This window comes from Gossypium raimondii, chromosome 6 (genome assembly GCF_025698545.1).
Source record: "Gossypium raimondii isolate GPD5lz chromosome 6, ASM2569854v1, whole genome shotgun sequence".
Lineage (NCBI taxonomy): Eukaryota > Viridiplantae > Streptophyta > Magnoliopsida > Malvales > Malvaceae > Gossypium > Gossypium raimondii.
The window spans coordinates 11,485,194-11,508,378 of NC_068570.1; the positions used below are offsets into that span (position 1 = coordinate 11,485,194).

Below are 23,185 nucleotides of genomic sequence, written 5' to 3' on the forward strand. Positions count from 1 at the left end.
TCATTAACATATATGAATTAGCAATATGATGTTTCCAATAAACGTTGATGGTTTATGCATTTACCTAATAAGATTTGGCTAATGGTGCAATGTATGTATAAAAATTTTCTCCAACGATAGAAGTGCTACATCGTAAGCATTTTGTTACTCCCCCAATTTGTCCTAGGGGAAGTGATTGTAGCAAATCAACATTGCAGACACTGAAACACTGCTTAGCGGTAAAGGATGTTTGGCTCGAGTTAAGCTTTGTGCGGAATTCACTTAATCACAACCAAAGCTCTTAACAATGGATCTTTCAGGGAGTTCTTTACTCAATTAAGTAATGCTCCCTTATCTTCCTTGTTACAATATGGATGATTTAGGGAAGTCGAAATAGAGAGACCCCTAAAGGTATTTAAAGTTGTTCATCAAAATAGATTTGGTTTATAAAGGAGTACTTTGAAAGTCATAAAGTTGAGTTGGAAAGGGATGTTTCTGCAAAAGCTACTATACGCCATCACTTGGTACTATCATAAACTTCAATGGTCAAAGCGAATCTCGAAGGAGATTTTAATAGTACTTCCGATAAAGGTGGAGTGGGTTCAACAACCATAATGGTGATTTCTTGATAACCAGTGCTTCCAAAGTGTTGAATGTATGTGATCCTTTCATTGTTGAAGCATTTGCATGTCTGGAAGTGATTTGATTGGTGGCGGATATAGGTTACAGACACACAGACATGCTCTTTTTTAAAGAGAGGCATTGGCAACCATTAGGAAGCTTACAAGCTAGATAATTGATCTATTTTGGATAAGAGCCATTGTTGTTGATATACACCAAGATTTTGCTACTTTTTGCTAATATTGTGAGTTATGCCATACAAGTCGAAATGGAAATGACGTTGCACATATCTTAGCCATGCAACTTATCTTTAGTGAATCAATGCCTTTGGTTAGATGAACCTTCTATTGTTGTTTCAACTGTTAGAGTTGTGTAAACCAAATTCCTGCTAAAAAAAAGTGAAAATATAGAGGGATCTGTAGAGGCGAAGGCTGAGGGCCGAAGTGGAATCTGTATAGAAGTACACTTCTTCTCCTTGATATTGATTTGAATAAGGTGTTTGAACCTTACTGCATTGCTTCTATTAAACTTTGATTAGAATAAAGTTTTTAAGCCTATAAATAAACGTAGCCATCTATTCTCTTGTATCATTCGAATTAAAACAGTTAGTGAATTTTTCTTTTCCTCTGCATGTGGTATTTTTTCGAAAGGGTTTCCACGTAAAATTGGTGTGTTCTATTTTTGTCTCTTTTTTTACGATTCATTATCATTATCAACGTTTGGTTTTCACATCAACTTTGGTTAGATTATGATAAAGAACTATGCATTGTACATTATTTCAATAATAATATGTATTGTACATCATTAAGTTGCAATGAATGCATTTTGATGTTTTATTTTTAAAAAACTAAAAAAACATAAATAAAAAACATGTGGTCCTAATTATATAGATTGAATTTTTGCTTTTCATTATCAGTGTACATGATAATAATCAATTTCAAATATAGTACAAAAATATATTAAAATTATGCATATGTAACACCCTAACTCTTATTCGTCGCCGAAACAGGGTTACGGAGCATTACCGGAATAAACAAATCAAATACAAACATTTCATATTATTTAACATTCATGTCAAATATTATTTATAAAGTCCCTTATATGAGCCATCGAGGCTCAAAACATACATTAGAAACAAGTCGAGACTAAACTGGGTACTTAAAGAATTTTTCGTGAAATTTTAAAATTTTTCCTTGGTGCAAGGGACACACGCCCGTGTGGTCAAGCCGCGTGGCTCACACGGTCAAGAGACACGCCCGTGTCTCAGGCCGTGTGAGCATTCGAAATAGGGCACACAGCCATGTTCCAGCCTGTGTCCGTACCCGTGTAACTCTCTGACTTGGGTCACACGCCCAAGTCACACGCCCGTGTGCTAAGCCGTGTGTAGTTGCAAGGGTCACACGACCAAGCCACACACATGTGTGCCAGGCAGTGTAAAAAATCCTAAGCATTCTGTTTTGAATTTTAAAGATGCATGGGAAACACGGCCAAAACACACGCCCATGTGCTAGGCCGTGTGTCACACACGGCTGAGACACACGCCCGTGTCTCTGTCCGTGTGGACAAAATAAGGTCATTTCCAAGCCTTATTTCTCACCCAATTTATCTTCTACCTACATAAATATTTTAACACATTCACAAGCCAATCCAAGACATTTAAACCAAGCCAAAATCAAGTCTTATGCATGACATATCACCTCATAAATCCTTATATCCAAACTTACCTATTTAACCAAAAATACATATAAACATACTTATAAAGTTTACTATCATTCAACCACACTAAACACTCATATCAAACATGACATTATCTCATATGCATACTTCCAAAACACATTCATCACAAGCCATTCCAATGGCTAATTACAACAAAAACATTTATATGCCAACATTGGCTATGTAAACCTATACATGCCATTATAACTGAAATTAATTTACTATTTATATAGAGATGAGCTGATGGATAGTGTGATGATATATCCACCAAGCTTCCAACCCCACGAGCTTCTGGAATCCTATAAAAAAGAGGAAATAAAAAAGAGTAAGCATTTAATGCTTAGTAAGTTCGTATAACAGGAAATAAACTTACCATTCATTTACATTTAAGGTAAGCAAGTAAACATACTCAAACCAATTTGGCCAATTGCCTAGCACATATCCTCATCAACCATGTTAGTCATGTGATTCACTTAAATACCAAGAAACATGAATGAGCTCATCAATATTCAATTTCCACATACATGTATTTATCACTTTAAGTATCCATGAACATGTACATATTATATCGTTGTATTTCAAGTATTTCTCATAGTAATTCATCTTGAATTCATATAACCTCAAATTGGAACTTTACCCGTTGAATCATTTAAAATATCAATGGATACACGGGTAGTACACACGAAGTGTACGAATCTGTAATTCGTCAATTCATATCCAGGAGTGCTCATTAGAGCACATAATCGAGAAGCACACTCTCGAGCCATATAACTGGAAGCTCATGTGAGCCATGTAATGGGAAGCTTATTCGGGCTGTATAACAAGAAGCTCATGCGAGCCATAATTGGGAAGCTCATGCGAGGCAATAAAGGGTAGCTCCGAAGAGCCATTAACGGGAAGCTTCGGATAGCTATATATCAGGAAGTTCAAGTGAGCCATAACGGGAAGCTCACAAAGAGCCATATAACGGGACGCTCATAAGAGCTGTAGTGTGTCTACAACACATGCAGAATCACAATCAATCGGGATGCTCCGAAGAGCTATTAACGGGAAGCTCGCAAGAACCATATAACGGGAAGCTCGAGAGGGCCAAATATCGGGACGCTCTATTGAGCTATGGTGTGTCCGCAACAAATGCAGGACCATAACCAATTCGGGAACCCTATATCAATCGAATTTCATTTGCTCAAATGGGACTTAATATTTATCGAGCATTGTCGGATATAATATCAATCAATTTCATATATATAACATTTATACAATTCACATATTCAAAATTTAATTCAAACATATAAATATACATAATTTAGTTACACGAGCTTACCTCGACAATGTTCGTGTATACAAAATCTACTAATCTGTTACTTTATCTTTTCCTCGATCCAATTTCGTATTTAGTCTATTCGAATCTATACGAGTAAATTTAACTCAATTTAATACAATTCATATTCAATTCAATTCACATATTAGGTAAAATTACCATTTTGCCCCAATACTTTCATTTAATTACGATTTCATCCCTAGGCTCGGAAAATGAAATTCATGCAATTTAATCCTTATTCCAAGCCTAACTAATTTTTACATGTAACATTTGCAGCCCATGTAATTCATAAAATTTAGAATTTTTCGTAAATTTTACATCTTTACAATTTAGTCCCAAAATCACAATTTCATCAAAATTCAATTTACAAAAGTTGTTTATCTATCAACGACCTTTCATTTTCTACCATGAATTTCATAATTCATGCATATTCATCCATGGCAAAACCCTAGTACTTTGATAACTTTACAACTTAATCCCCAAGATAGCTAGATTAAGCTATTACGATCTCGGAAACATAAAAATCATTAAAAACGGGACAAGAATGCTTACCCAATTAAGCCAAATAAGCTTGCTTGAGTTCTCTTCTCTTAGCTAGGGTTTCCATAAAAAAAATTTGGGAAAGATGATTGAAAAGATTATATTTCCATTATTTAATTACTTATCATCTTTTATTATTTTTACTTTCCAATTTAGTCCTTTTCTTTTCTTAGATTTCCATGGATGAATCATCATACTTATCTACTGACTCTTCTTAATGGTCTATTTGCCATATAAGAACCTCAAATTTTGAATTTCATAGCTATTTTTTCCTTTTAGCTACTAGAATTCAACTTTTGCATTTTATGTAATTTGGTCCTTTTCTCAATTAAACATGAAATTGGTAAAAATTTTCTTAACGAAATTTCTATACGATATTCCTATCATAATGCAGATCATGAAATAATATTAAAATAATTTTTTACGGACTCGAATTTGTGGTCCCGAAACCACTGTTTCGATTTCACTGAAAACGAGTTGTTACAGCATATATGTGAGAAGATTAAAGCACAACGAAACTTTTTAAAATTATGTGAATAAAATATGGAAATAAAAAAAATATAGTTATGGAAGATTTGGAAAATAAGAGGAGATTTGAATTATATAAGCGAAACCATAACAAATACAAGCATAATAAATAGAAGCAAATTAAAAAAAACTAATGAAAATATAAAAGCAATCAAATAAAATTATGGAACATCCGATAAACATTGAAAGCTAACTCTAATTTATCAAAATCAATATTTTTATAGTTTTATCGGTAAATATTGATTGCATTGATAAGATACATTCCATCCTCAAAGAGAGAAAACATGTTCGATTTTGATACGATCTTATTGGGGCCAACCATAAACCCCGAATTGAATAGTAAAATCAATATGAAAATATAAAAATCTTTGGACAAACTACATCATTAGTCACTAAACTATAGGTAAATTTTTGTTTTGGTTACTTAACTAAAATAAGTTACAATTTGATCGCTAATGTTTTAGAAATTGTCAATTTGACCCTAATTATATATAAAATGATAAAAAATAGAAATTCTTTTTAAAAATTTAGAAAATTCTAAATATTAAAAATAGATAAAAATTCAAAAATAAATAAATTGAGAGAGAATGAGTGAATTTTTTAAACCCTACAATTTTTCTCGCTTTATTATCTTTATACAGATATTCACTACTCAATCTTTAAATAGAAAAATAAAACATTAAACAAAATAATTTTACCTCTCCCACTGTTATAAGAAAAGAAAAATTTAGAATATAATTTAATTTTACAATTTGGGTTTAGAAAAATAATTTAAATGAAATGAAAATTTGAATTGAGTCTGAAAAAGAAGATTTTGTTTTATATTTTGTATTTTGGGCTAAAAAATGAAATCAGAGTTGATTTCACAAGCCTCTGTAATATCAATCATGGATGTTCTTCAAGGGCATAGAACTCGACTTGAAGATATTACTAATTTGGTTTCAAGAAACACTAGGATGCATGTAACATTAATCTAACTTTTTTTTGGTTATGTTTTTAATTTGTTATTAGATTTTATTGAATGATAATTTTGTTTATGTCCCATAAATATTAGTTCTTCAACAACAACATATTCGAGATTTTATCTAAATGTAGCACCCCACATTCGACCCGGTCATTGAACCCGAATGTGTGACGTCACATTATATTGTCAAAGCAACTCAGGCTAACTCAATACATTTCCACTACTTTAACTTGTAAGCATCATACATTTCAAATCAATCATCATTACCATTCATGTAAATGTATTATAGACGTAAAATATCTTCAATTATCAAATTTGAATGGTATGTCTCGAGACATTGACCTTTATGTCTCAATACTAGTAAAATTTTTATATAGAATTTTCTATTTTCTAAATAATTTTGAGTTTTTATATAAAATTAGGGTTAAAGTGACAAAATATAAAAATAAGGACAAAAATTGTTATTATACAAACTAAAAACTGTCACTGGGCGATAAGAAATAAATTTAAGAATGATCAAATTGTAACTTTTATTTGGTTAAATGACCAAAATGAAAACTTAACCATAGTTTAATGACTAGTGATATAGTTTAAAATTAGAAATTAAAGTAAAGTGAGAGTGATTCAAGTTATTTATAGAAGAAAGCGAAATAAATGTATAATTGATTCATGACATAGAAGAATTTGAAATTTAGTAAGAATAATAAATATTTAAAATGAATCAATTTAATAAATTGTGCAAAATAAAATGATTCTTTTTAACTAAAATAAACAAATCATTCTTAATTGGGAGAAATTAGGCGAGTAATTAGTATGATGGAACAATATTTATTTTATCTCCATTATGTATACAAAAGGAGGAAAGAATTTTCAATTTATCTTTTACATAATAATTAGATCAATTATAGTAAACATAGAAAATGAAGAGCACCAAGCCGCCGTTTATTTCTTTCATTTCTTTAACCTATCACCACTTGAGCTTTGCCGGAAAATACTGAGACAACAACATTATATATAAATTTCAGAGATAAAAAATAATTTACAACTACAATTTATTCAATAAATAATTTACTCACTTTTTCAATAAGCGAAAGATAATATGGCTTCACTTTTTCAACGTCCACAGCCACCTTGCTCTTGCTGTACAGGTCATACTTGCTGTGAAATTATAATTATTAAATATAGGTTCATTAAATGTAAAATATATGGGTTAAAACAAAATTGAAACTCACTTGAATATTCTAAGCCACTTCAGATTCTCCTTATCCTCATCATTAAGAAACTGCATGTAGGCTTCCTCCGTATGTAAAGCTTCATAATTATGATTGAAATATAATTTAGATTATAGAATAAATTGCATATTAAATAAAACGATATACTTACGATAGAGTGAATGATATCGGATAATGAACAGCCCTGCTGAAGGTAGAGTAGTTCCATTTTCCTTGGCTACCTGCAAAAACATTAATTATTTATTTTTTTATATTTAGGAGAGGGAAATAAATTTGCTTAATTGTATTGTATTATTATTATAAGAAAACGTACCAAATACATGTAATCATCATGCCCCCATGAAATTGTAACATTGTCAAGGCCACAGCCATCCCAGTAAATTCCATTCTTAGTGTTATAAGAGGGATTGTTGTAATCTGGGTTTTCCTTGAAATACTGAAAAAAAAAAAAACAAGGTTTATTTTATTATATCTTAATAACTTTTTTTTAATTTATGACATACTTCTTACCTTGTGATGAATATTGGCCTCATCAAAAGCACACCCAAGCGGAAATGTGTCGCCTACAAATATTGACATTAATAGACAAAAGAAAGAGAGAAAAAAGCCATCATAATTTTATAAATTATTTTGCTTGATTATAAATAATATAAACTCACCAACAACAGCCCATTGTGGAAGCCCTCCAAATTTAGGTAGAAGAAGAACCTTCCCAAGATCTAGCATATCCACAAAACATTTTATATTTTTTTTCTGTAGAAATTTCAAGTACAATGCAATATGATAAAAAAATATAATGATATACCATGAATGAGGGCAGTCAAATGCAGCCAATCTTCATTAGGATAATCTTTTCTAACAGCTTCAGCCGACTGCAAGAGGTGCTGAATTTGAGGTTCATCCAGGTCAGGGTCACTGTCATCCACCACCTCATTCAGCAATTCACAGCATTCCCATATGCTCATTTCCATTCTATTCAGCTTCGAATATTCTTCCCTCATCTTTTGCACCTGCATGCATTATTCAAATTTCCCCATCAAACAAATCTGCCCATTCACTTGGTAGTGTAATATATCTATGTTTAGGTCTTTTGGCTTACAAAGTCGTATGTCTGGTTAACATGTTGCTGCTTGTAGAATTCCTCCACGCTCTTTTGCCTTTCACTTTCTGCATTGTAATCCCTAAAGGAGTTGCCAAATGAATTGATCTCTGGTGCCAAAAATCCTTCTCCTGACAAAGATTTCGGCACTGGGAATCCACCATCCAACACCAATTCCTTACTTTCATCCGCATGATTCTGGAAGTCTGATTGAGACACTGTTACATTAAAAAGAAGAACAAAAAAGTGAATGCAATCACTGGTTGTTTTCTCAAAAAAAAAAAAAAACAATGAATGGTATTGGTACCTAGCTCAGGCTTCTCCATAAGTATAGTCATTTTCCTCCCAAGAAAATACTGTCCGAAAACCCAAAAAAGAACCAATAGAAAGAGCTCAAGTTGTTGTGGTTGGTGATGTTGCAAAGCAGGGGTGGTTTTTATAGTAAAATTGGAAAAGCCCTTCCTTGTCAATTGGAATGTTTTATGTCCTCAACTGAAAATCCTTTTTATGCTCAAAATAAGAAGAAGAAGTCCTTCCTTGTCAATTGGAGTGTTTTATGTCCTCAATTGAAAACTTTTTTATGCTCAAAATCAGAGAAAAGAAAGTCCTTCCTTGTCAATTGGAATGTTTTATGTCCTCAACTGAAAAAATAAATCTCCACTTTCTTTCCTCCTCTCCAGCTATTTTAACTTTATCCCAAAAAAAAACGTTGACAATAATCCAAAAGGACTCACTCTCTTTCAGTAGCGTGAACCTCACTTTCCAACCGTTTTATTCCACGTGTACAATACTGTATTACGCGGTTTTTATCCAACTTTGAAATGTCTGGCTTTGGTCCGATAAGATCACACGTAAACCGGCTCAAAATCTTATCTAAAAAAATGTTTTCTTTCTTTAGACTTTAATAATACGTTTGGTAGTTAACTTATTATTATTTTAATATTTTAAAGCTTAAATTTAGCGGTTAGGATGGGAAGTTGTAAGGTAATAAGAATGAGAACGTGGTTACCTTAAGATTACTCCAATAACATTAAAGGGCAAAAAAGAATGGAATTAGGAACCTGACTCAGCACTACGTGGATAACGCATCTTATAATAAGTAGGGTCAAACTGACGCAGCATCTAGTCATGCCCAACGAGTTTATTTGACCTTTTTTTATTTGTGGTGCGAAAATCGGAGTGGTTTTAGATCAACGGTTGAGCTGTGTTTATGGATGCATTCATCACACCCTTTCCGTTTTATCAATAAAATTAAAAACACATGTGATAGAAAATATATGATCGACGATTCAGATTAAGCCACGTCATCAACCGACAAAACATCACTCGGATTGAGCAACATGGTCAGACAGGATGCAATCAGAGATCTTTCGCTTGCTAATTTTATTATTTCCGCCGCCCGCCGTGCTTCCCCACTGTAATATTTTTCAAATAAATTAATCAATATTTACAAAATTAAAATATATTTAATTTCTAATTTAAATAGAATTTACGCATAATAAATATATATATTTGGCAACGACGGTCGTTGATGTGCCGTCGCTTTGACTAATAAACAGGCTAGTTGGTGCTATAGGAAAAGTGAGAAGATATTTAATGCAAATGCGAGATGAACCTATGACAAAGTGTGGGATTGCTCTTTTTAAAATCCATTGAAAACGACCATTTACTGTTTTATGAAACATTGGAATAAGGATAAACATAATAAAATTTACTAAATATTAATTTTATTCTTGAAAAATAAATTACATAAACAGGATTTTATGTTACTCACGCGACATGGGTGAAAAAATTATGTAAGAAATACATTTGTTATTGATGTTTTAGTTATAATTGATGTTTTGTAAAAATTATGTAAGAAATATAAAACAATAATTGATGTTTTAGTTATAATTGTAGAATGAAATGGTGATGTTTTGAGTTTAAATCTCTAATTAATTTTTATTGATTTATTATATATATAAAGCTGTCATAAAAATATTATTTAATTTGTATATGAGAGGATAATTTAACAAATTCATAATTAAGTAATCGAATGATGTCATTGGTCAAACTTAATCTAAATTAGATTTTGTGTGAGTGAAAAAAATATTTTATATGAGGTAATAACAAACTTGTATTTTAATATTATGCAACACATGTCCGATATTAGATTTGTATTTTAATTCTACTTATATTTAAGTAGATGAATTTTGAAAACTCAACCATTAAATAGCTGGAGTTGAAACTTAAAAGTCAATTGTTTCGATTATATGATGATTGGTGAGCTTATTCCCCACTAAAAATATATCTTACGTACTAAAGAAATTTATTATCCATGTGTCGTTTTAGCATGTTTAACATTCCTGTTTTCCCCTGCATCACTTGATTTGGTCATGTGTTGTAAAAATGGATCCCTTTCTCCTGGAAATACGTGGTGAAGTGAGTTGTGACTCGGAATACAGTATAGAGCGCACTAATCAGTAGGATGTTAATTGGAACTGGTAAACTTCATTGATTATATCTTAAATTTTAAAATTCTACTATTAATTAATACATGTAATTTAATTTCGTCTTTTTAATTTTAAAATTTCAGTCATCATCAAACAGTAACAATTAAATGCATCAACTTTTGTTATTTTTAAAATCTAATATAGTAAACATATTTTCATATATGCAATGTCAAATCAGTTTCTTATTTTCACATATTATTTATTGAAAATCCATTTAATAGATTAACAATTGTCATTTGCATTAAAATTGAAAATTGAAAATTCGAGGAGTATATGAAATGTATCAACAACTGTACATGTAGTACAAGATTTGTAATTAAATTTAATTGATATTGTTTGGGTCAATACTAAAATTTCACAATTTAAAAAGTATAAAGAATAAAATTGATCAAATTAAAGTAAGCTTTTGTAAGGTACATAAACTAATAACAAAATTAACCAATTAAAAAATATATCTTATACAAACTTAGGAGGATGTAGAACATCAACGAACTTGCAACCCGTTTTTGAATGGGATTTGGGCATGTTTGAATATTTTAAATTTTATATTGTTTATTTATTCATTTACTTAAGAGTTTGATTTTATAAAACTTATAAAATTGAATATTTCAATAATTTTAGAGTTTTTAAATTCTTTATTTATTAAATAGAATTCAAGTAGATTAAATTGTTAGTGTTGAATTTTTAATATTTTCTTAGGAGTTTGCATATGTAAAGAAAGTTTGGCGACTCAAATTAGAGATAAAAGAATAAAATTACCCTTTTCCTTGGTGAAAATATTGTTGTTGTTTTTTTTTTTTTGTGAGATGCAAATGAGTTTTTTGATGAATAAAATTATCCTTTTCCTTAGTGAAAATATTGTTTTTTATTTGTGAGATGTAAAGAGCTTTTAGAGAGTTTTGAGTGTTTCGGCTCTTTTTCTTCGTTTGCAATTTGTTACTTTCAAGCCTTCTGGAGTTGTAAATTTTACAACCTTCAAATCCCAATCATCGTGTTTTTAGGAGTCCTTCTTTCTAGAGGTTTTGTAGGGGATTTGTCCGATTATTGGACTTTTTAATTACAAGTTGATTAAATGTTCCATATGATAAAATATCTCTGTCATTTATTTAACAAGTTATCAAGGAATCATGGGTTTTCGTATCAATATCAAAATATGAATAAAAGATAAGCTAACCAAACCAAATTTAATTAACTTGGTTGAATTATTGTCTATGTTATATATTAAGCCTCTAATTAAGTTGGTATCACGAGTCAATCGGATACCAACTCAATTTAAAAATAATTAAAATACCTTTCTATATATATACAATGTAAGATACATTATTATAAGGCTACTTTTGTCCTTTTAAATTATTTTATATAAAATAAATAATTTACACATAATGAAATTTTAACCTAAGACAATGAATTTTAAACCTTTAATTTTATCATTTTAGAAAAACTTCTTTTAATTTTTATATAAATTTTAATAAATATATTTATTATATAATTTTTTTCTCTTTTATTTTTTCTCAAATCAAGTTACTTAATGCGAAAATTCTCAGAGCAAAAGTTAATAGAACCAAAACAAAAGTAATATAATTTTTCATGGGTTGTTTGTTGGATCTATTCAATGAAAAGCCAAAAAAAAAATACAAATTTATTAATTTTTCTTTTGATCACATAAGCCTATTAATTTAAGACATTGAAATTGAGATTTCTATCTCCATATAAGTAGCAAGGAGACTATTATATTTGCATGAAACATGGATATTACCTTTTTTAATAGTTTAATGTCACCTCAATAATTTCATCTTAAATTTTAGAATTTTCATTTAGATTTGATTTTTTCAAGATAAAAATACTAAAATTTAGAATGAAAATATGAAGTGACATTAAACTGTTAAAAAATACAAATGATGTGATAGTCCCTATTTCATAGAATCTTTTCCCACCATATAAATATTAATCATATAAGTCATCGTTGATTGGGCTGTTTAATAATATGATAGCTAACGTAAACATTAAGAAAACAAAAGGTAAGAGAAAGTATAATAAAGTATAATAAAGAATTGGATTGAATTAAAAATGAAAGGTAATACATCAAATCAGAGCAAACACTCCTATTTATATGCATGAAAAATGACTACACATTACATCATACTCGCCAACTTAGCCATGATCAACTACTACTAAATCAACATGACTAACAACCATGTAACCTATCAATTTAACCATGAAAAAAACATTTGAATCATGGCTAAATTATTTCCTAAAACAAAGGTACTAATGTTGCGGGCCGCATAAAGGAGCCTGCAACTGATGCACATATTTATTGAACCTTTATGTTCTCTTAGGGTCATTTGGTCTGACAGAACTATGCCCTTGCTTGGAAGAGACTTAAAGTCTATCTATTTCAATCTTGGTTAAAATGTAAAGACTCTAGTAAATTGTATTTTACCAAGATAATTATTGTAAATCCTAAAGGATAAAGATGTATAAAGTTTAAATCCCTTAGGACTCTCTTATTATAGATGGGAACTAATCTCGGTTATTGATGTAATTCAATCTACACCATTAGATCTGAGAGAGCTGAATTATAAATAAAGGCATTCCTTTCATTTGTAATCACTTAGTTGTGATCTTTCAAAGTAATAGAATACTTTTGAGAGAATTTACTCAAACACTTAGTGTACACTATTTTTCAGGCTAATGCTCCATCGACATTTTGCACCCTGATGAATAAGGTATTTCAACCCTTTTTAGATCGTTTTATGGTTGTTTATCTTGATGACATTGTGGTGTATAGTAAGTCACTTGAGGAACATGTGGAGCACTTAAAGGAAGTGTTCCAAACCTTGCGAGAGAATGAGCTTTATGTCAAGGAGGAGAAATGCTCATTTGCTCAACATGAGGTACCTTTCTTAGGCTACATTGTGAGAGGTGACAAAATCTGGATTGATTGGGGGAAAATTCGAGTGATTGTCAATTGAGAGCCACCAACCAAGGTAACAGAATTGCGATCTTTCCTTGGGTTGGCAAACTACTACCGGTGTTTCATTGAACGCTACTCTAGAATCACCACACCTTTAACAAATCAATTGAAAAAAGGTAAGGTGTGGGATTGGAACGAGCAATTTCAGAAAGCCTTTGATCAGGTGAAACAAGTAATGACCAAAGAGCTTGTACTTGTCTTGTTAGATTATATTAAATCGTATGAGGTGCATACGAACGCATCAAACTATGGATCGGGAGAGTAATGATGCAAGATGGGCATCCGATAACTTTTAAAAGTCGAAAGCTTAATGATACTGAGCGACAATATACAATTTAGAAGAAAAAAGATGACCATAATGGTGCATTGTTTGCGTACTGGAGACACTATTTGATGAGTTCCAAGTTCGTGGTATTTACGAATAATGTTGCAAGTAGTTATTTCCTAACCTAGAAAAAGTTGTTTGCCAAGTAGGCTCATTGGTAGGTTTTATTGGAAAATTTTGATTTCAGCATGGAATATAAGCAGGGGAAAACCAATGTAGTAGCTAATGCACTGAGTCGAAAGCTAGAATTTGCAGTAATCAATCAGCCTGATAATTCCTTATTGGAGCACATTAGAGAGGGGTTGTTCTATGATCCCACAGTTAAAACGTTGATTGAGTTTGTCAGAGAAGGGAAAACGAGGCAATTTTGGCTTGAGTGAGATTTGTTGTATGCTCAAGGGCATCATTTTTATGTGCTTCAATATGAGAAATTGCGTAAAGAGATCATGAAAGAGTGTCATGACTTGAGATGGGCTAGCCATCCAAGTATGCACCATACATTGGCTCTTTTAGAGAATCGTTATTATTGGCCTCACTATATAATCTGGTGCCCTGAGTGTAGTATATTCGTTTGTATACTTGTAATTTTTTTGAAGAGATTGGTTAATAAAATTATTCATGAATTACATTAATACCTTTTTTTATATTGTCCTCACGTGGTTTTTGCATGAAAAGAAAAATAAAAGCAAAATAAAAGTAAATATTAGCTCACTGGTCATCTAATGTTTAACTAATACTAAGCGGTATTACGTAGTCGGATTGTAATACATAATAAAAACTTATTTTAGTAGACAAACATACACGTGCCCTTAGTCTAATCGAAAATGAGCAAACTGATTGAAAGACTAATATGATGTCTATCAAGTTCAATTGGAGAGATGCTTTGTAACAACCCATTTTTAGTGAAATCGAAACAGTGGTTTTGGGACCACAAATTCGAGTCTGGAAGAAAATTATTTTAATATTATTTCATGGTCTGCATTATGATAGAAATGTCATATGAAAATTTCGTAAAGAGATTTTACGAAATTTTACTGATTTTATGTTTAATCTTATAAAAAGGACCAAATTGCATAAAGTGCAAAAGTTGAATTCTAGTAGCTAAACGGATCAAATAGCTATGGAATTCAAAATTTGAAGTCCTTATATGGAAAATAGACCATTTAAAGGAGTTAGTAGATAAAGATGATTAGTCATCAATGGAATTTAGTAAATTATTAAGGGTTAAATTGGAAAGATGAAATAATTAAAGATGATAAATAATAAAATAAAACAAAATATCATCATATTATCATCTTTCCTAAAATTAAAGGCATAGAAACCCTAGCCATGGGAGCTTGAAGTTAGCCAACTTAGTTTCTTTAATTAGCTAAGTACTCAAGTTACGTTTTTAATGATTTTTATGTTTTCAATATCGTAATAGCTTAATTTAGCTATCTCGGGGATTAATTTGCAAAACTATTAAAGTGTTAGGGTTTTTTCATGGATGAATATATATGAATTATGAAGTTTTATAGTAGAAAATGAAAGGTTGTTGATAGATAAACAACTTTTGTTAAGAGAATTTTGATGAAATTGTGATTTAGGGACTAAATTGAAAAGATGGAAAATTCATGGAAAAATTCTAAATTTTAGAAATATATGGGATGCTATTGTTATATATGAAAATTGGCTAGACATGGAATAAGGATTAAATTGTATGAATTTTATTTTCCGAGCCTAGGGATGAAATTGTAATTAATCAAAAGTATAGGGGTAAAATAGTAATTTGTCCAAAAATATGTATTGGATTGAATTGAATGTGAATTTTATTAACTTGAGTTAAATTCGTTCATATAGATCCGGATAGATCAAATACGGAGTTATATCGAGGTAAAGAGAAAGTGTTGGATTAGTAGTTTGTACACAAACACTTGTCAAAGTAAGTTCGTGTAACTAAATAGAGAACTTATATGTATTAATTGAATTGTATGTATGTGATTGTATTATTGCCATGTATATGAAATTAATCACATATCCGACGATGATCGACAAGTATTAAGTCCCGTTCGAACAAATAAATGAAATTTAATGGATACAGGTTTCCCGAATTGGTTGTGGTCTTGTATGTGTTGTGGACACACCACAGCTCGCAAGAGCGTCCTGATAATAACTCTCATGAGCATCCCGATATTAGCTCTCTTGAGCTTCCTAATATATGGCTCTCACGAGCTTCCCGTTAATAGCTCTTATGAGTATCCCGATTTGGTTGTGATCCTGCATGTGTTGCGGACACACCACAGCTCTTATGAGCGTTCTAATAATTGGCTCTCCGGAGCCTCTCGATTAAAGGCTCTTTCATGAGCTTCTCGTTTATGTGCTCTTATGAGCATTCCCGAACATGAATTGACGGATTACAGATTTGTACGCTTCATGTGTAATACCCGTGTATCCATCTATATTTTAAATAGTTCAACTGGCAAAGTTCTGACATGAGACAATGTGAATTTAAAATGAACTATACCGATATATACCTGAAATACATGAAAATGATATTACTTGATTTATTGAAGCATAAACTGGTTATTACACGAATGTGGAATTTATTTGATGACTCTGTTCATCTATGATTATGGATTATACATATGATTACTTGGCTAATATGATATGGATTTGTGTTTAGGCATTTGGCCAAATTTGATTTGAGCATGTTTAGTCAGCTTACCATAAATGTGAATGAAATGGTAAGTTAAATTCCATGTTATACGAACTTACTAAGCTTTAAAACTTATTCTGTTTTATTTTCCCTATTTTATAGAAATTCAGAGGCTCGTTGGGTTGGAAGCTTGGCGAGGATATCTCACACTATCCATAAGCTCATTTCGGTATAAAAAGTGAATTAATTTTGGTTATAATGATATGTGTAGGTTAATTAGCCAATGTTGGCATGTAAATGTTTTGATTGTAACTAGCCATTGGAATGACTTATGATGAATATGTTTTGATGCGTATATAAGTAGATTTATCATGTTTGAAGTATGAATTTGATTATGCATATATGAAATTGGTACCTAGGTAAGTATGAGTATTAGGATGACATGATAATAAATTATCATTTGAGGTGCCTAAGAGCATATTGGTTGTATGTGGTAATATGTCATGTTTAAGACATGATTTTGGGTTGTTTTGAGTGCTTTGATATGGTTTGTGAATGTGCAAATTGTTGTATTAGATTGATGCCAAATTTGAGTGAGAAATGTGGTTTGGAAATGACCTATTTTCGTCCACACGGGCGTGTGTCTCAACCGTGTGTGACACACTAATTATCTTATGGGCGTGTGGTTTGGCCGTGTGTCCCATGCATCTTTTAAATTGAAAAATAGAATGTTCAAAATTATTCACACGACCTAGCACACGGACGTGTGGCTTGGTTGTGTGACCTCTGCACCTATTTAATACAAGCCAGTATGCTCACACGGCCTAGCACACGGGCGTGTGGCTTTGCCGTGTGACCTAAGTCAGTATGATCCCAAGTTTAGACACGGGCTGGGACATGGCCGTGTGTCCCTATTTCGAATGTCCACACGGCCTAAGACAAGGGCGTGTCTCTCGACCGTGTGAGCTGCACGGCCTGGCTACACAGGCATGTATCCCCTGTATCTTTGAAAATTTTTGATGTTTTCTGAAAAATTATCTGAGTACCCGGTTTAGTCCCGACTCATTGTTAATATGTATTTTGGGCCTCGATGGCTCATATAAGAGACATTATGATTGATTTATGATATGTATGTTATATAATGTGAAATATCTGTTTAATTGATCTGAAATTTCCTGTAATGTTTCGTAACTTTGTTTCAATTACAGATACATGTTAGGGTGTTACATGCTTTGTCTTGGCCATTGGAGCAGATAACTCTCAAAAGATAGAGACATAGATGTGACTGATTGGATTGAAAGTACATTAGACATGACCTAAGTAGAATAGATCCTGAATTTGTTTGTGGATTTATTTACTTGTGATGTTCATAATGTGACATACTTTAATCCTAAGTGGATGATGGACTATGTATGCATGACTTGTATACTTTGATGTAGGTAAAATCTTGAGTTTGAATAGATAAAGAACCGAAAGCTGATGCATTGGGTATACAACTTCTGCAGTATGTAACATCATTCACAATAGTTGAATTCATAGCCCAAGATATGGGTAAATGATATCCTCTAATTGGCATTACATGATGGATGAAAAGTAAATATGACCACAGGTCGTTCGGCTTTATGATGAGTGACTTAATTATTATTTGATAGTAATTGACATTTCATGAAGGAAGATGTAATGATTACCATGAAATAAAATATAATCATATTGGGAGAACAAATTTATCCCAAAAAGATTATTGATGTCCTATGAGGGTAACACAGTTATGATCGAGTAGCTTTTGAAATGGTATGTAATTGGGGAGAGCTTAGTCACGATACTATCGTGGAATGACTTCGTGGCTAAATGAGTTTATAATTAATGATTTTTTAAAAATCATTTTAATTATTTTATTCTTTTTTTTTAAATTTCACATTTTTATATTTTTATTGAAAATACGAAAAAGCTTTTAATTTTAAAAACATTTTTAAATTGTTTTGTACTTTTAAAGAGTAAAGATCAAATTGAAAAAATGTAAATGTTAAAGGCTAAAAAGTTAATTTACCTTTTTTTATAACCATTACATCAACAATTCTAAGGAAAAAATTGACGGAGGGACCAAAATTTTAAAATAAAAAGTAGAAGGACTCAATGATTCAAAATTAAAGTATAGAGACTAAATTTTAAATTTTAAAAGAGTACAAAACTTTTGACATATTTAAACTTATGACTAAATTCAAAGTTAGAATACATAAATTTGAGGTGAAATATATTTGAAAACTCTTTAAAAGCAAAATAAGGGGGAAACAAAGATAATTTAGTATGATACATTTGATTTACTAATTTACTTGTTTAAGGGCTGAAATTTATCATTTTGAATTTTTTAAAAAATTATAATTTGAAATTTTATATAATTTAAATATTTTTAATATTTTTCTTTATATTTTATAAAATTTTGTAATTTGTGTTGAGAGGGTCAATTTGTTTATTTTCAAAATTGAGAAGGACCTAAGGGATATTTACAAAAATTATTTTTCGAGTTAAAATTCAACTTTATTCGAACTTAAAAATTGAATTAAGTAAAAAAATTGAATAATTCAATTCAATTAACTCAAAATTTGAACATAATTTTTATTTTTTTCAAATCGAGTTTTACTCGAAAAAAGGAACTCATACGTAATTTCATATCAACAGCATGCCTCAAGTACTGCCAAGAATGTGGACCTATAAAAAGTTAGAAATGGAGGCTCTTGCTTGTGCTCACTAGCTGCATTACCTTTTCTTTGCTTAGCTTAGCTTAGCTATGCGTTTCCTCTCCGGTCATTGTTGGTGTTACATTCTGTGTCTCAACCAATGATGTGCTTTTCCCCACATATTTTGCTTCTCAGACCTTCAGTTCAGTTTTCGCATACGTTCTGTAAGATTCTTTTATGATGTGAAAGGTTTGATCCATGTTTCTCTCCCCATTCTTCCGACCAGAGCCAGTTATCATAACATGTTCAAGATTATCATAAAATGATTACTTTTTTCTTAATTATTTTAACTGGATAGTTGGGAACCCACTATCAACTTATGAGGGCTCTATCAGAGTTGAGTTGGGATGTAGCAATACCCGCAAATCATCATACCTAAAAAGTAATCTAAGCCGAACTATATATTCTATGCTAATGCAACCATCAAAATTTCATCCTTCGGGTTAAGTGACCAGCCCATGCTTAAATAAAAGGGTCCCACTGTACCAGCGCAAACCCATGGATTTTGTTTTGAGCGACACCTAAGCCCACTCGTTGGACTTAGTCAGGCTGAGGTAGGCTAGTTCATGACTTCGTTGGGAACCAACTATATATCCCACATTAATTAGGAACATAGCAGCGAAAGTGTTTATATAGACGCAGCAGCCAGCTTTGGTTTTTCCTTCGGGGACATCCGATAAAATTGGAACGATACAGAGAAGATTAGCATGGCCCCTGCGCAAGGATGACACGCACAAATCGAGAAATTGTCCAAATATTTTTGATTTTTTCCCTGAATTCTTTTTTTTATTGCATTTTCCAGGTATTTTTTTTCTCTGTTTCCTTTGCATCTTAATTCTTAGCTTGATGTTCGGCTTCATGGGTTTTGCTCAGCTCAGATTATAATTTGGGGTTTTAATCTGGGTTTGGTCTCGATATTCATTTCATAGAGATTTGAGAAAGTTTGCTGAATTAGCTTCAGGGTTTGTCCTTGTAAGTTCACTTTGATAGCTGGTAATTGTTGATAGTAAAGATTAACTAGTTGTATTTTAGCTATGTTTAAACTTTAAAAGGAACCTTACGTTTTGAGGGTTGAAGTTTGTTCATAGTTGGTGTAATGTAATTTATCAAATAATTTCCCCTTTGGCCGATGAGAAATAATGGGTTTTGACAAAGAGAAAGAGATCCTTTTTTATGATGAAATTACAAGGTGTTTGTTGCAAAACATTTAGGCCTTTCTCTAGAAATATGACTTTTCTTTTCACTTTGTGGTTTAATAACTAACATTATTCATTTTGTTTTCTGTTCAATAACGTTGCCACAATGGGTGGTTGTTGGTACACTTCGATCTTTTGCTTTACGATAAATCAATGAGATAATTTTTTCCTTGATTGATTTATGTTTCTAATTGCTAAGCGATTGTGCAGCAGCATGTAAATTTATCTCCTTACTCAGAATCTAATGTTCTGTTTCAGATTGAAAACCAGCTTCAAGTTCAACCAATTTGTTTTCTGGTCTCCACTATCAGAACCCAGCTCTCAATACAAAGCTGGGAGTCTACACACACAACTGTGGGCTTGAAATTGTTACAATGTCATGGGGCCATGATGAGTACATGTATCTGGTGATCACTCACCTTATAACACCAACTCTAACCTTCGTTTTTCATCTTATTAATTCAAATCGCACGGCAACATTTTTCATCAGGTTCCATTCCTTTATAAAGAAGGTTATATATTATAAATTTTATTTGCTTTTATTTACTTAATTTACATATTATAAAAATTGATATAATCTAATATAAATCTTTCTCTAAATTAAGTTTGTATAAGCTTTTATAATTGAAAGTACAAACTATTTGAACTGAATCCAAATACTATAAGATCAATGCTAATTATGCAAATACAAAAGATTTTCTTGCACTATATTGTGAGGGTATGATACTATTTGAGAGAATAGTGTTAAACACAGGCACTATAGACCGTTCACAAACTTTTTAATTTGAAACATTTAAGGCTTTAAAATGTGATTTAGAAGGCGTTTGTTGTTATAAAAAAATATTTTTCATGTTAACATTAGTATAACATAAAAAAAAAAGGTTAGATCGTCTTAACATGTTGCAAATTTCATAACTTTAATGATTAGGTAGAATTGAAATGATCTATACTTCAAAGAGTATATGGAAGAAGGAAATCTTGATGATCTTAATTATGCAAATTCAAATTTAGATGATGATAAACTTGGTCAAAGACCAACAAATGATGATAAAAGAGCATATGTTAAATATTAAAGAGGGAATAACCCAACAAATATGCACTAGAACAATTAGATAAAAATAGCTAGGGGTGAGCGCTCGATCGAATCGAATGAAAAATTTTGAGTTAATCGAGTTGACGAATCTTATTTTATCATCCTAACTCGATTTAAGATTTTTTCGAATCGAGTCGAATGAGATGGAATTCGAATTAAATAGAATATATTTGTTTGAGTTAAATTTAAAAAAAATGACTTTGGATCCTTATAGCCACTATCATCCACCGTAATCAAATTTGTTATTAACTTATTAATATTTTTTATACAGGTTAGCTTCTTTGCTTACTCAGTTGCTTCACTTATCTTCTAATTTTTGTCACAATATATTTTGAAATTAAAATATATGTTAAATGAAAAAAAGTGATTTTTAATAAAAGTTATTTTAAAGATAAAATGTGAAATTGATTCGAATAGAAAATTTTAACATGAATATTTTATGACATCATCAATAATTCAATTTTAAAAAAAATTAATAAATTTTTGGAAGAAAGTAAAAGGAAAAAAGTTCTAAGGGTTTGAAGGGAAGTAAAGGAAAAAGAAATTGGGGGTTCGAGAGGAAGTCAATTTTTTGGGAAAAATTAAAATAGTTTGAGGGGGAAATTTGGGAAGGGAAGTAAAATGGTTTATTCGAATTTAAAAATTTAACTTGATTCGAATTTGAAATTCAAAAAAAGAATTTGAGTTGATTCAATTAAATCGATTTGAATAATTTGAAATTCAAACTTTTTTTAATTTTTGAATCGAATTGAATTTTGTTCACCCTTAAAAATAGCATGTGATGTTTATTTTTCTTACTACTTTTATCAATAATCGTACCATTAGCTACTTTTTAGAGTGACATAATACATATGATTTTATTTTAATTTTTGTTATTTGTTTAGAAATTATTTTCATCATACTAATAATTTTTATAGTAATTAATATTTTTTAAAATTATAAATTATGTAATCGTGTAATTACAATGTGTACTACCAAACATGACATAATGAATTACGATGTAATTAGCCAAATAAACCAAGTTTTATTCAACATGAAAATAATGAGTTAGAATAAAAAAAAAATGGTTAGAAAATCCCACCCCCAAAACGAAAGAAACACCCCAACATAGACAAAGGTAGTGAAAATCCATCATTGATGGACGAAAGAAGCAGCATGTTGTAAATCTTTTGAGATGATGGTGGAAGCTGTCCGGCAATATTACAAGTAGCCAAAGAAATCAAGTCTAATATTGAAGCATCAATCACTAACTTAGAGATGGATATGTTGATCAATACAAGTTAACACATGGAGGAGAGAAAAAACTCGAAGTATTTAAAGGAAAGTCGAGATTAAAAGCGACAATAGTCGTCCCACAAGCAGATTATATTGAAGGGAAAGGTCAGATATGATAGATTAAATTAAATTTGTAAAGATTTAATGAAGATGTTAGTGTTGAAGGACGAAATATCCTAAATGAGGTTGTTGATATTTCTTTAACTCTATATCCATTCATAAAAATGCTCAATAATTTTGATTTCACCTTATATGCTTTAACTTCCCATATTCTTTGAAATTTTGAAATTTAGCCCTTTAATTTTTATTTTCAGGAAATTAGTTACTCTACTTTTAAATTTCAAAATTTAAGTTTAATTGTTAACATTTAAAAAAACAAACTTATTTGGTAGCCATATAACTAAAAAATAATGTTGTAATGAACATGAATTTAATAAATAATAATGTTAATAGTTGAACA

At 30.9% G+C, this 23,185-nt stretch overlaps 1 protein-coding gene, 1 long non-coding RNA gene and 1 other non-coding gene across 4 annotated transcripts; 2 read left to right on the forward strand and 1 right to left on the reverse strand.

The window, feature by feature from the left end:
* Window positions 1-6,477: 6,477 nt before the first annotated feature.
* On the reverse strand, window positions 6,478-8,621 carry LOC105774597 (inositol oxygenase 4). 2 transcript variants are annotated; one of them, XM_012597141.2, is made up of 10 exons: window positions 8,308-8,621; window positions 8,001-8,218; window positions 7,707-7,911; window positions 7,561-7,620; window positions 7,412-7,464; window positions 7,215-7,337; window positions 7,053-7,122; window positions 6,902-6,980; window positions 6,746-6,809; window positions 6,478-6,663 (listed from the first exon to the last, which is right to left on the reverse strand). In XM_012597141.2, the coding sequence occupies exons 1-10, from the start codon at window positions 8,336-8,338 to the stop codon at window positions 6,637-6,639; spliced, it is 930 nt and encodes a 309-aa protein (XP_012452595.1). In that variant the 5' UTR covers window positions 8,339-8,621; the 3' UTR covers window positions 6,478-6,636. The 2 variants fall into 2 exon arrangements, with proteins under 2 accessions (XP_012452595.1, XP_012452593.1); XM_012597139.2 differs by having other exon boundaries at window positions 6,746-6,827; window positions 8,308-8,614.
* A 10,569-nt stretch (window positions 8,622-19,190) lies between these two features.
* LOC128041923 (uncharacterized) lies at window positions 19,191-20,889 on the forward strand. Its single transcript, XR_008197037.1, has 2 exons — window positions 19,191-19,963; window positions 20,616-20,889. It is a non-coding gene; the product is annotated as an uncharacterized LOC128041923 (long non-coding RNA).
* On the forward strand, window positions 19,819-19,921 carry LOC128042232 (U6 spliceosomal RNA). The gene has a single exon (XR_008197437.1). It is a non-coding gene; the product is annotated as a U6 spliceosomal RNA (small nuclear RNA).
* Window positions 20,890-23,185: the final 2,296 nt, after the last annotated feature.